The 15,024-nt window shown below is 40.1% G+C and overlaps 1 protein-coding gene across 9 annotated transcripts in view; it reads left to right on the top strand.

The window, feature by feature from the left end:
• The window catches only part of RASA3 (RAS p21 protein activator 3), a 179,604-nt gene that overhangs the window by 98,724 nt on the left and 65,856 nt on the right, over nt 1-15,024 (top strand). For all 9 annotated transcript variants that reach the window (XR_013926372.1, XR_013926373.1, XM_080377413.1 and 6 more), the window contains one exon: nt 9,898-9,992. Coding sequence is in view for 7 of the 9 variants with exons in the window: in XM_080377413.1 (XP_080233539.1) it covers nt 9,898-9,992 (95 nt within the window). In the remaining 2 variants the exon portion in view is untranslated. The remainder of the gene's footprint in view (nt 1-9,897; nt 9,993-15,024) is intronic.

Below are 15,024 nucleotides of genomic sequence, written 5' to 3'. Positions count from 1 at the left end.
TCTATTTTTCCCTACCTCCTCAGGAAAAAGCAACATTGGCTTTTGCGTGTATTGCAGAATCCACAGGTAGGCAGGCTGGTGTTACTATACTGATGTAGCACTAAAAGGCAGAACCTCCAGTGTTACCTGTCTATGTTGAGATTTTACAGTGCATATTAGCTGTTGTAGTCTTGAGTTTTCCCCTTTTCCTCCTCTGTTCCCTTCCATCCTTATCAGAGGCATATTTTGAAGAGCATTTCAAAGGTGTGGAAGTGTGATAAATAGCAATGGAGAGAAGAAAAAAAAATCCAGAATTACTGTCACTTTGATGCAAGCAGAACTTACAGAGTTAGTAATAGGACAGTGTTCTGAGAAGAGAACAGCGCTCTGCAGTAACTGCATGTGGTTGTTTCCATTAGTTCCTATTGAACAGGAGTCAGCAGCAGCACTGGAGTTTCTTTGAGAAAGGGAGCTCTTTCATTGGAACAAATTCAGTAGTATTTAGAAGGAATAGTTGTTCTATGTGTATCTTCAGCTTGGTCTTGAGAGACCAGTTCTTTATGAGGCTTGAGCAAAGGAGGTTTGGAAGAGGTCCCTACTGAAGAAGTTTGGTCAGAGTAGTGCTAGAATAAGCTCTTTTCCACTGAACCACCGAATTGTGCAAATAGGGGCCCTTTGTTTGCATTACAGAGATTGCTTGTTATATGATGTCATCATAAGACACTTCTGCTGAAGAAAATGTGGTTACCCATGCTTATCCAGCAATGAACTTTCTCAGAGAAGGATGTTGGGGGTTGTGTCTTCCATCCAGGGAGACAAATTTTAAGTTCAGATGTTACTGAGCTTGTGAATTTGCCTGTGTTTCCTGTGTGATCTGGTATTTTTAAGACATCTGTTTTCATTGTTTGTTTGGCTGGTTTTGAGGGGGTTTCGAGACAGAGAGAGAACAGAGTGCATCTGTGTCAAAATGGTGAGAATGTGGCAAGTAGCTTATTTCTTGAAGATTGTTGGCTAGCAGAATTACTTTTGAATCACTGTTTAGTATTGCTAGAACTTTCTCTTTGTGCTGTAATCATTTCCAGGGTAACTGGAGATCAGGGTAGGCATGCCTTTATTTATTCAAATACGAAATACAAGTTTCTGATGGTAAATTCTTTAACATCTGAAATGCAACTTAGTATATGACAGATGAGAACGTCAAGCCACTAAAAGCGGAAGCAGTGGGGGTGAGAAAATGAAAAACAAGAACCTCCTGAAACCTCTGACAGAAACTTCCGAGGAGAACCAAACAAATTCAGAAACTGGAACACATGTAGATACGTTTTGGAACATGCTGTAGTATTTTGGCATACAGGATGGGAGGATTGTGCAGATAAAGATATCTTTGAGTCTGCATGTTTGTTTATTACATTTGCATTTTCCTAATCATAATTTGCTAAGTCATCTAGGATTTTGTTAGCTAAACAGAAAAAAACTCTTGAATAATTGTGTCTTGGAAGAGTCTTGGATGCTGGTTGAAATGCAAACATAATGAAGAAAATGCAGAGCTCAGTGGATCTGAAATGTGTTTTGCCTTTTTTAGATAAAAGGTAGCAAATACACAGTTGCTGTGAAAATAAACTCTTCTTAAGTTGTTTAATTGGTATTGTGTGTCTTGACTGTTACTGACTAGATTTTATATACTGATTTATATAGTATATTGAGATGCTTTGAGTAGAAAATGTACTACTGAAAGTAATGGTAAATTCTATTTAAAATTAGATTTGTTGGTTTGTTTCCAAATGATCAAATAGGAGTTGAAGGCCAATTTGATGGAACATGTGTCTGTATAACACATGGGATAGCTGTTTCTATCTAGTTATTACTGTGAGGAAAAACATTGAGGATATGGAGTTAACTTGAAAAACTGTCATTTGGTACCCCTCCAGTAATAATGGGAAAAAAGATACTTCAGGCTGGATGCAGTAGAAGAAATGTTAGGATAGTAGTGCTGCTAAATAAGGCAAATGTCAATATATGTTCTTTAATGTTTATGTTTTGATATTTAGTTTTCAGATTTTTAGGAATGTTGGATGAGGCAAACTGTGCCAGTTCAGTGGGACAGAAGGCTTTTCTCACCCTTAAATAATTGAGCTAGATTTAGTGAAGAAAACTATCTCCACAATATGCCCCAAGCTGGCATTCTCCTAGGTGTGTGATGAACAGTTCAGGCTGCCAGGTTGTGACCTTGAACACACAGATCAGTTAAAAAACACAGGAAGTGTGCCACACCGAGTAATTTAACACTGCACTGAGAGAATAGTTAATATTATATGCCTTTCAGGTATACACAGTCGTTTATCTTCTACTTAAATCACAAATCACGTTGGGTTTTTGTACCCCAGGACTTCATTTGTTTTGGTAACAGATGCATATAACTGACTTGCTAACACCTGCGTTAAGCAGGAACCTGAACAAAATGCAACCCCTGTGAAGTTCTGAGGGGGAAAAAAGTAAATTCACTGTATCAAATCTTGTACCCATTCTGCACTGGGGAGTAAGAACTTTCCTCTGTAAGTCTGTGTACTCTTGACTGAGGAGGAGGTTCGGTTGCCGTGCTGATGGAGAAGGAATGGTACTGAATAAAGCACAGATACGAAATGCCTGAGCTCTTCAATGAGGGAGCAGAAAGCCAGTGGGGAGAAGACTAGCTAGTGATTCTGTTAATTACATGTAGTATAACTTAACTGCTGTAAGTCACCTTCATAGAGGTTATTAGGTGTGTTGTACAACAAACTGGAATTCTTGTGGCCATTGTATGCTGGCAGGTTGTAACTGTCTTCCGGCTTAATACTAGATGAGCTGAAGCAAAGTAAGGCAATAAAATGAATTTGCGTTTGGAGGTAGTTAAATTTAGCTGCTCTGGACTGAAGTAGATGAAACCAAATCATAGCTCAGGGACACTCACAGAATGAAAACACCCTGGAATTGAAAGTTGTTTGAAGCTTGCATGTGTGAGCTGACGGCACCTTTGTTAATGACTACTTCCAAAGCTGAGGAGGTGTGTTTGTAGAGTTGCCACCATTTATTACCAAACATCCAAGCAAACCATCTACTGTTATTAGGTAACTCTTGCCAAATGTAGCGGAAGCATCACCTTTTGATTATTTTACTGGTTTAAAAGAAAAATTGAAAAAGAGTCATCCCTGTTAAACTATGTTTCTTGCTATGGTGGAGGAAAGATCTTCCAATACATAGTAAAGCAGAGAATGAAGATTTTGTGTTCCTCTGTTTCCTCCACCCCAACCATGGCTTAGGCAGCAGTCACAACTTGGTTTACTGTTTCTGTGATGCACTGTTGCATGACATGGGAATAATAGCTACTCAGTATGGTATAAATATAGCTACTAGTGAAATAAAGGAAACGGATGACTCTGTCCCACAATGACAAGTCTCAAGAAGCTATAAACTAGAATTATCCTGAGAAGATTCTCTACAGTTGTGTAGAAAGCCTAAAATAAATACTTCCTGCATAGAATAAATTATTAGGATGCACTTACAATATCTTTTTAACATAACAGATGGTCACAAAAGTAGGGAAACAAATTTGAGCTTTCAAAAAATACCTATTTTTTCCTTTTTCCTCCTACAATTACACATATTATTAAAAAACTACTGCACATAATGCACTAGAACTGAGACTGTCCTTTCATGCAACACTACTTCTTACCAAATGACAGTGTTAATACTATCTGTATTTGGAATATTGCCATAGATCCATCCTCCCAGCATACCTCTGACGGCTATTGTTTCACCTGGGCTTTCTGTATTTTCTGCAGTACTTGACTTACCTCAGCTCTAGCAGATGTTAAGCAGTCTCTGGTTTATGCCTCGTTTGAACTAAGCAAAGACTGGGACTGTGAAGAAGATGCAATAGCGGTGGCTTCTGGTGTCAGTACCTCGAAGGGGCTGGTGATGGAGGAGATGGAGGTGGTTGTTCCGTACAGGCGTGCTTGCAGGGTCTTGTTGCCTACTGTAGGGCAGATAACAGTGACTGCAAGTCTAGCTTTTAGGACTGCTCTCCCATTGCAAACAGCCATGGGCTACACCACCTTTCGCAGATGGATCGGACATTTTAAGGGCCCAGGGAGCAGCTGGCAGAGAATTGGTACCAGAGGTGTGGTTGGGTAGGGTTGTGGGGTTTTTTTGTTTGTTTGGGTTTTTTTTTTTTTTGTAACAGGAACGGAGAGTAGAAATTGCAAGGTAAGCCAGGTGAGAGCTTTAGGAATGTGGCCAGAAAAACCATCCTAATAGAGGATAATCCATGCAATGCTGCAGCTTGCTTCCTTTAAGGATAGAAGCTATGTCTTTTACGCAGCCTTCTTTTCTCTGCTTTATTATCCAAGATAAATTCCACAAAGGGGGAAAATGGATTTTTTAAGTTACATTCTTTGTATATTTGGACTAGTTACTCAAAAAACAAACAAATCTGGGGTCATAGTACACATCAGTACTCTGCATAGGATGCACCTCCGCTGTGCTGGAAGTGTGCTGCCATTAACATCACTAATTCTTCCCCATGGTAGCATATGATCTAGTAGTGCTTGTGCTTCATGGTGCACTGTACAGGAGCTGGGAGGGAGTCATTCTCCTGCTTCTAAGGCTCTGAAGTCTTATGTTGCCCCTAATTCTCATCCTTTTCTTTCTAATCCTCAAGTTTCCGTGTTACAGGAGGCATGAGTGAATTTGTGCTGTTCTTGAACAAAAGGCAGGCATCTAGCCCTTTTTGTCTTGCAAAGTTTCTGTACTTCTATTTGTTGTCAAATAACTTTTCATACAGATAATTAAAAAAATCCGGGTCATCTGGAATAGCAGCAGTGCTTCTTGGTTGGAGATTTTTAGGTAATTGAAGTTTCATGAGGCTTTCACAGCCTAAAACATTGATTAAAATTGATTCTGATTTGCCTTTAGTCTTTCTAGCTATTAGTGACTCTCCTTGTGCACCTTCATATCCATTATTTCAAATGAATTCGTCGATAGTGTGTCTGTGCACTTATTGTACTAGCATGAAGCAACTTCAGAACTAGCTTTCAGGTTATCTTACTGCCTAGTATTGCAGCACATAGGAGGCAAAGTAGTTTCTGCGCAGAGCTGAAAGCATACTGAATTAATTAGGTGTTTGGGGCCTTTTAACATGTGACTCAGACCTAACCCTTTGCTATAAATTATACTGCAGTAAGTGTTAATGGAGGATGTTGTATTAAAAATACTGTGTTATATTGCTTCAGCTCACTTGGCAGCAATATGCAAAGTTCTGTGGTTTTCACTGCGCAAGTATTCCAAGATAAAGATAACCTAAGGAGAAGATAAAAGAGCTCATGAAATGCTCTGGTTTTAGGGTTCTGTAAAATAACTGTTGGATCATTTTTCAGGTAGAGCCTCATGCTCTTTTAAAAAAAAGTACAAACTCCTGCCCTATTGCTGTCTTAACTTGTTTATTTTTGGTAAAGGAATATATTTTCTACTATTTAGCATCTGACATAAATACTCACACCTCTCAGCTGTGAGGTAAACACTCTGCAAACTGGCAAATGAGTATTAAAAGGTGAGATATAATCCTCAAACTAGTGCCTAATCCTTTTGTCGCCAACAGGTAATCCCGACAGAAGGTAGTTGTAACTGGATGGAGAATGCCTGAGCCAATTGATAACTCTAGTCTTTGTATGGAAATGTTAGTCCCTGAATTAACGAGCCCAGGCATGTCCAGGGACAAGCTAATGGGCTCCCTTGAGTTGCCTGGGAAGAGCTTTTGAAACTCCAGTGAGGGACCGGCACCGAGGGTGCAGCGCTTTCACAGACACTTTTGCAAGCCATGAAGCCAGAAATCCCTGCTCGTCTCTGTTGCGTATTTCTGTCTGTGTGCCCAAATGAGCTTCTGCTATCTTCTAGCTGTGTTAATGTGACACTTCAGTGGGGAAGCCATAAAACAGGTCAGCTGAGATGATATCTTTGTTAAAAATGCCAGCACCCTCAACATATCATCTCTGAAACTTACTGCTTCTTCTCTTCTCCTCCCCCAGAATGTTTATTCTCATTATTTGGTGTTTTTTACTTTGGATTGGTTTCCTCAACAGTTTTGGTGTAGCCTGCTGCGAGGATGGGATGCATGGGTGGGGGAATTAGGAGGCTTTTCAATCAGTTTACACCAGGGATCATGAAGTGGAATTTGCACCCTTAGGACCATGCGGGCCCTAGGTAGTAACCTCATTCATCTGTGAGCTGGCCACGTGTTTGAAATAATGGGTTGTTGGTAGATTGTTTTCTCCCTAAGGAGAGATTCACAGAAGGAAGGGGCCAGGTGTGGCATGCCTCATCTTTGTTTTGAACACAGGGCTTAAGATTTAAATGTGTCAGTGGAGATGTGTTCACTCTGAACTGAGGGGACATAGGGAAATTGCTGCCGTATGTGTGAAAAATGTGTAGGAGCGTGTGGGGCTTTCCTACCCTCTCTCAACATGACAGGGTCCTGGTGAATATCAGACTTTGGAAAGAAATTAGTTCAGATGAGAAGAATACTTTTACTTAATCGTTGCTGGTCTTGCTGCTGAGAATCTAACTTGTAAAAATGTAATAAGTTTTGAAATTACACCTTGTACCATTCCGCGTGCTCTGCTGTTTCCTGCCCCCTCCCATACAGTGTCTAAAAGCTTAAAGAGACCCAGACTCTCTGCAGCCTGGGGCGGCTCTGAGGAAACCCGCAGGAGTGGCTGGGTGCCTCAGGTGCAAGTTTTAGAGGCTCTCACTGCTGCCTGGCAGCTACCCAAGTCTTGAGAAAGCGCACAGGACAATGGGCTCAAGTTTGGGAGGGCGCTGAAGAACTGCAAAGGGGAAAGCGTCCTGTAAATGAGTGGTGGGTAAACCTTTCCGCCCTCTTGCATCAGGTTTATCTTCAAGGAGAATTACAGGCCCTTATTGTGTCGCGTCAGGTCAAATGACAGGTGCCAACAGCTTGTGATTATTGGCCTAGATTTAACCTAGTTCTGGTGAGGCTAGAAGGTATTTGAGCTGGGTCAGACATAGGTCAGTGGGTGGCAGAGCAATGGCTGTATAGAGGACTATGTATAGTGACTGTGCTTACACTTGCACTGTGGCTTATGCGAACCTGGTGGTGATGATGAGCGTGGTTCAAGTGAGCATATGGATGTGGCTTGAGCGGGCGAAGAGTTATAAACCAAAATTGTGCATGGTGCTCCTATACACAGGGAATTATTTAATAGGGCAGATCAAACAGTCAGCCCTATCAGTAATATACCTTCGTATATGTTTAGACTAGCCAAAGTGTTGGCCTTTTTTTCCCCACTCTCTCTCTCTGCCCCTGTTTTTTTTCCGTAGTAGATTTTTCTCCTTTGTGGATCACTTGGTATGCAGTGAAAACCTTGGATTGTAGCCAGCCCAGTCAATAAGTTTCACTCACTAATAAGACCTGCTTGTGTGCAGAGCAAACAGTGCTGTTCAAACAGTTTCCTAATCAAAACAGTCGTACCGCTGTGTTAACCCTCTTGGACCTGGAGGCATGTACCATTGCCTTCACACACTTTGTGTTCCTATTACGTACTGACTGTGCGGTCAGACCCACCTGGGTTATCTTGCCATTCTTGATACAGAGAGCAGCAGGACTCCCTACTGAAAGAGGGCACAGTGATAACACTATTTATGCTACATACTGGTGCAGATGTTTGTAAAATCGTCCTTGAGTTTTCTGCAAGGACGTTCCCTGCATGGGAGGCGTCTGTGAATGAGATTGATTACAGGCAACAGTCTCTGGGAAGTGCATGCTACACTGCGATCAGGTGGAGGATTTCTGCAAGAGATTAAAGGGTACACTGAGGATTGCAAACAGTGAAAGTAAACAATTTCGAGTGAGGTCTAAAGCAATTATTGGAAGATGATGCGTTTAAATTTAATTCCTTTCTCAAAATGTTTTAGAGAAACGAGGTTGCCCACAAACTGCCATTGCTGAAGAGTAAAAGCTTTGAAAATACACAGCCGTCATCACATAGATTCTTGGTGGCGTTAACTCCTCTGTTCAGTGCAGTTCAGAGGTCTTATTTACCCTTTCTGCTGTATTATTTTGTAGGTTTGTGTAATTTAGTTATTGCTTTTCTAAGAAGTTTCAAGTCACTTGCTATGCATATCCAACAAAGAGCCTGGTGATGAATCTGCCTAGTTAACCTCTAGTTTAATGTTTGTCAGGAGATGGATCTGGTAATCTCTAAAGACAAGCAGGGGGAGGAGAGTGCTGAGGGCAAAATGAGCAAGACTTGGGAATAATGGGTCAGCAGCTCTGGGAAAGCTAGAGCAGAAACCCTGGTGGATACTGGGGAAGGATGGCAGAGTAGTTTAGAAACTAGGAGTGGACATCTGGAAACTGTCACCAGAAAGCAGCCCGAGGGTGACAGAAGAATGCAGCAGCAGCTGCAGCAGGGTACTCGGAGCAGCCCAGCAAACAGGAGGGCTGGATGGAGCCATCCAATAACCACTAAAAAGGAAAAAAATTTGGGGAGCACTGGGGTGTAATAACTTACTTCTGGGACTTTAGTAAGCTTTTAGACTTCAGAAGGGAGAATGCTTTGTGTTTGCTGTTTTTGTAGCCTTCCATTGTGTGGATTTTTATTATTTTTTTCTGTTTTTGTAAATGTGTTCTGTTAACATTCTTTGGGGTATTGTATTACTGACCCCTGACCAAACTGCATGGGTTTGGGAAGCCTTGGAAATCTCTCCCTCTAAGACTGCATCCCTCGGTGTATTTTATCTAGCAGAATTTGGTTAAAGAAGGTCTGTGTGTCTGTAGCAAAGCAGTGATTGCAAACTGTACGTGAGCAGCTCACTCCAGCAGAGAAAGTCTTCTACCAGACCACATTGCCAAAAAACAGCTTCCTTGAGCCTCGTGAATGTCTCTGACTGTCCTGGATTCTTTCATTTTGAATATGCTGCTTCGCTCAGTGCCTGAGGAACCACCCAGCCCAACTGTTTTTTTCTGAGGATTGCTGCTTCTCAGGCATGCCATGCTTTGCTTTGTATATACAAAGAAAGATGTTTGGAAGAAGTTTCATTGCCACTCTGAGAGCTTTTTATATAATGCCTGAGAGAGACTGGGCAAGATAGACGTTTCAGCTTTATATGTACATTAGCCCTGTTTCAGCTTTACATGTATATTAGCCCTTAGTTCACAGCATGGAACTGGCTGTTGTTGCCATAACTACGAGAACAGCTAATTTGGTAGGGTTTGGAAGGGGAGAAGCTCTGCCTTGGTTGGTTTTTTTTGTTGTTGTTGGGTTTTGTTTTGGTTTTGTTGTTTCCCTCTGCACAGTCAGAGTACTTGGGTGACTCTGGATTGCGTGGTGCAAACTGCAAGAGGGAGGGACGCGGATCATCAGGGCTTCAAACTTGACATCTTTAGTTGCTGCCTTTCTCCAAAACTACATAGTGAAAAGCCTCATTCTAAAACATTGGTAGCAATAACCCCATGCATGGAACTTTTTTAGGATTGTTAAAGACATCTGCATCAAAAATCTATCTCCAACAATTTTTGAGCTTTTCCTCCCACAAGTTTGTCATGTCAAAGAAGTAATACTGATATTTTTACTGTAAGCATAGTTAAAAGCTTTTCCACAGAGCCCAGTGCTTCAGTCTGTTAGGTGAGTATGACGTTAGGAATTTTAAAGGCTTTCACAATATGAAGTGGAAAAAGCTGCTCATCAGAAATAATTATGTATTTTGTAAAGAAGTATGCCCTGAAGAAATCTTTTCTTGCTCTGAAACCTTTCTTGAATAGGACAGTCCTTAAATCATTGTTTTAAAACTTGGTTTTGATGGAAAGGTACTTTGGGGGAGCTATAGCATGTCTTAAACTGTGCTTCTGGTTTGTTTCATTTCTAGGAAAAGTAGCTATACAGAAAGAAGATCTGCAGAAGTATCATAACAGAGACACCTGGTTTCAACTCCAGCATGTTGATGCTGATTCAGAAGTACAGGTGAGATTATCTTGGCAAAGGAGTATTTGTGACAGGGTCATGGCAGTTTTATGGGTTCCATGGCTCTAGGACAGATGTGTTGCTTCCCTACAGAAAGGAAGCATTGCTCATTAGTGTGGTTTAGGTTTCAGCGATATTTGCAGCTTGTGTGTGTGTAGGGTGAATTACGAGTGTCCATAAATGAATGGGGCCAGGATTCTGCCTACAGAAATAATTAAACTATGTGAACTGTCAGGGTCACTGATACAAGGAGAGGGGCGTGGTTATCTCAAGTATCAAATAACTTCAAAAACCTATAAATAACTGTTGATTCCTCAGGGAGTGCAGCCAGCTTGAAAATAGTATCTGCAGGTACTGATGTAAATAATTATGTAGGCAGGTTGTCACAGGAATGGCAACAAGCACATCTCAGATGAAAAAACAGTCCTTGCCAGATTCCTAGGCCCTGCTCTAAACCATGGAAATGCTGATAACTCTATCACTTAAGCTTCATTTAGGGTTTGATACTTTGCAGGTTTAGGTACACAGCAAGACTCCTCTTTTTTTGTATGTATCCTCTTTTGAAGCAGATTCTATTTTCTATTACAGTATTACGTGTTGTGAAAACAGTCCTTATAACCAAGCAAGAAATTAAAATGAGGCAGGAGTATATCAGGTCTATGTAAATCAGTTAATTTTTTTTCTTTTTTTCCTCTCAGTATATATTACAGGTCACTTTTGAAAAACAGTATTTGCTTAGGAGGTCACAGACATGAATGCCTGACCTGTGTCTCTAATAAATGCAAAGGGAAATGCTGCTTAGATACTGCTTTGTGGTAGGGTTGGGTGTAATGTCTTGGCTTTTCAGTCTGCATTGCAGATCTGCACATACCAGGTCAGAAAATGACACTTACAATGTATACTCATTCCAGCATGTAGTGTGGTTGTGTATAGTGAAGCATACGTGAAAATACATTCAAGGTTTGGTTTTCTGTTTATTTAGAGAGAGAAATAATACATGGTTGTACATGTGAGGCAAAGAAAGCCTCATGACAGCCTGTTCAGTCAGTAACATTCTCTTGTAAAATATTGCTCCTCTTTAATGCCACATTTCAATGCCAATGGTGATGGAAAGGCTTTTAACAGCCTTTTAACTTTGAGGTCTTTTCTGTTTACCCTGGTCTCCCTTTCTTCTTACCCCAAAGCATCTTATGAGTGACTTTAAACATTAGATTTACTGTTTATTTCCTGCAGGATACAAAAACTTTCAGTTTGTAATTTATTATTTCAAGAAGGCCAATATTTGGATAAGCTTTTGCATTGCTTATTTTGTTACGATATTTGCACAGGGTGAGCTTATGGAAGCTTTTTAGACCAGGGTACTTTCTAGGACAGCACTGGTAATGTAAGCTGTGAACTCATACCAAAAGTTTGCAGGCAGCTCTAGCTTTTGGAGAGATGGGCAGCACAATGTTTGCTGGAAAGCATGTTCTCTGTTTGTAATTGTTTGTATAGTTTATCACTTCCGCTGTTTGTATTTTTACAAGAGCCCAACTGTTAAAAGCTGTTTCTGGACTCTATGATAAGCATTTATTACAACTAGTGTAAATATGAGCAGCACTCAGATTTTATCCATTTACTTAGATGGTCCACAGCCTTTATATTAAGGAGTCTGCAAGAGGGCTTTGTTTCCCATAGTAGCCGGAGCAGATTTGTAAATATTTTGTACAAATTCTTAGGCAAGTGAAGATAGCCAAATGAAGTATTTTTGTGTTTGCATCTTTTTATATTTGTGGTATCTCTGTTGTATATTTTTCTAAACACTTTTAGATTTATAAGAGGAAAAAAAGAATATATGTGTTAATGATAAGAATTTATGCAATGTAACTTGATTTTTCAGATAATAATTTAAGGAATTTTAGGTAGTTAACATTTGCAGTGAATCATGCAAATACTAGTAGTCAAAAAGCAATTTTAATGTGCCAAGTATCAGTTTTATCATTCTAGTAATTGTCCCCATTGGCCACATAATCTAGTGGATTAAACATTGAGCCATGTGCCAGGCTCATCCTGCATCTTCTGTTTTGTTGGCAAGTAGTCTTAATGCTATTTTGCATGTTGTAGAGCACTTACTGGTTATTTAGTTATGCGTCACAGCACTGTATTGAAGTAAGCTACTGTCACTCCCACACTTTGAATACAGTGAGAATGAGTGTCAGAAAGAATGTGACTTGCTTGGGGTCATACAAGTCAGTGAGGAATGTTTAAAAAAAACACCCCACTAACAAACAAACATCGCAGAGACCAGTTTTCTATTCTTTCTAATTCATTAGGCCATAGTGTGAAAGAAAATGGGTGATAGTAATAAGCCTGCATAGGACCTTTCTTTACTGTGTGCAAGGCCTAAAAATATCCAGGTTTTAAGCAAACCAGTTGGCACAGTCAGAAATTCAAAACCAGATTAAAATCAGTGGATTATTGAAATATTAGTGATCTTGGGTGCTGTGGTTCTCAGATGCCATGTTCTAGGAAACATTTGGCTTCATTTTCCAGAACAGGAGGACTGATCTGAAATTATGGATAACAACATTTGCGATGTAAGAGCTGGTGTTTTGAGCTGTCTATTTGAGGTTTAATGAGTAGAATTAAAAATTTTATTCTAGATGTGGTTTGGACCTCACTTGTATGAGTTCCAGAAATGGTACAGATTTTCAAACAGCAGCGCTGTTAGTTCTGTCTTCATACATAGGGAGGGAATAGTATGTGTAGAGATTCCTCTCTTACTCTCTCTCTCTCTTTTTTTTTTTTTTAGTGCAAAATAATACAACAAACAACTAAAACTCTAGTTTTAATGGACTTTGAGTGGATTTCTTAATATTTTTATGCAGTTTTCTCAAATATTATTCAGAAGTTAAAACTAAGTTTTCTGATGCTGTACAAAATATGTAAGCCTATATTTTTTTAAAAAATGATCAAAATGTAAGTGGTAATAATGTATAATTCCATCAGAAATAGTTGCCAAGGTGTTTAGCTTGAGGCTTTGCATTCAGTTTTATGGTTTTCCAATGTTGCTAATTCTTACTGTCGTATGAAGATGTTTTGTATTGTCAGGAGTGCAGGGTGAGCTTATGACTTGGTAAACCTTATTGCAGACAAGAATATTACTAACAGCAGGACTATGTTAATTGTCAGCCTGCACAGATATGAGCAGTATTGTCAGATGCTTTAATGCCACATCTTTTTATTGCTTGACAGTAAGAAGTACTGGAGTCCAGCATGATTGCTCATCTTCAAGAAAAAATGAGGACATTGTCTGTGTAGGCTGAGGCCTGAGATGTTACCACCACTGATGCTGTTCAGTGTGGTGCACATGAAGCACTTCAGGTGCTGCACCAGCTGCTCAGCACACAGAGACAGATTGGGCATTACCCACCCACATGCCCTTTGTAGCTTTGGTTCATCATTTGGTCCAACAAACTAATTTGTTGAGTTAATCAGTGTAATCATGTGCATCTGAATTTCCTTCCCTTCATCTGAGTGAGTGGGTAACAGTAGCCATCAGAATGCAGTGCTGTGTCATTCAGTGGTGGACTGTATTGTGTTGGACTTTTGTTCTGTTGGTACATCAGTGCCTCCACATCTTTACTGGCTGGTATTGGTCTTGTTAGTTTGAAAATAACATACTGCATAGTCTCCTGTAGTCCTGTCAGTGTGTGCCATTAATGCTGTTTAGATACAGCCTGGGTGATGAAACAGCAGTTGTGCTGTAAATGGTTAAGTCTGAGCTGTTCTGTGGAGAACAAATTATGAAACTCCAGCAAAACTGTATTTTTGTTCAGCATGCAAATATGAAATGACATGGTTTCAGAGTATTTCCTTTTAAAATATATTAAAACACGTTAAATGTGATCAGGAAGTTTTGTTATACAGAGTGCAGAATGAAACTCGACAGCGACCATTAAATGCATAATTCATGGATTAACTTTCCAGACTGGAAAGCTTGTTCTGAAAGTATAAAGCTGTAACTAGGTGGGTTTGTGCAGATTTGGTCGAAGGAATTTTAAGTTCCCATCTTCTCTGTACTCCTCAGTGGGACGTTACCATGGCCAGAGCTAAATACCCAGTGTCTGACAGTACAAGTGCCCAAACACTTCAGTGGGAAGTAAAACAGGAACTGAGCCATTACTGAAAATTGTTTACCTTTTGCACTGAAATAGACTATGAACAATCAGGAAGCCTCAATGGAAGACACAACTTTCTAAGTCACTAAGAGGATGATGTTGCACAGTTTCCATGGGGTGTGTATCTTTTCTACTCATTTGTCTTTCAGGGCCTGCTGTATTCTCATGCTCATGCTTTTTGAGGACTGGAAGCAAAAATTGCCATGCTATTGTGTGTGCCTGTCTCTTGATCCATGAATGTCTGCCTTCACATGCAGAAGTTTACCCAACAGTAACTGATTCAGATACTTGCCTGGGGCTGTAGATGACAGATGCCCTCACTGGTCAATGTGTTCTCAGCGGAATTTAAGTCCAACTGCACATGCAATCTTTAAAAGGCCTTTCCTGTTTTTGAGTAGTTTTCCCTTTTTTTTTTTTTTTTTAAAGTAGCTTCAGCCCTGTGTAGTTCAGCCCTGAGAAGTCTGAGCAAAATACACCAGCATACTCCAAACCATGTAGTCTATGTATGCCAAAGTGGGGGAGAGATGGAAGGAGAGTTAGATCACACTGACATGTTTTCCTGTGCAGGCTCTTGCTTTAAAAGTTCCCCTTTTCAAGTGTGCTTTGTGTTACTTCCTCCACAGCACTGACAAATGTGAAATGGTCCTGTTCTCTTACAGCTGGGTTCTCAATGTTAAATTACTTTTCCAAAGCCAGTCATGCTCAAGATCTTCTGTAAAACTCATTGCTGGGAGTGAAAAAATCTGACATAAAAACTTGAAAATTGCTCATTTTCCCTTCCTTCTCATAAGAAATTTTACGTGTCTGAAACATACCTATTTGTCTATCAACTGTAAAAAAATATATTTAAAAAAAGGTATGTTTGGGGCAGA

The sequence above is a fragment of the Falco punctatus genome (assembly GCF_963210335.1).
Source record: "Falco punctatus genome assembly, chromosome: 2".
NCBI lineage: Eukaryota > Metazoa > Chordata > Aves > Falconiformes > Falconidae > Falco > Falco punctatus.
The sequence above is the reverse complement of the archived record's forward strand: the minus strand, read 5'-3'. Positions and strand labels throughout refer to the sequence as shown.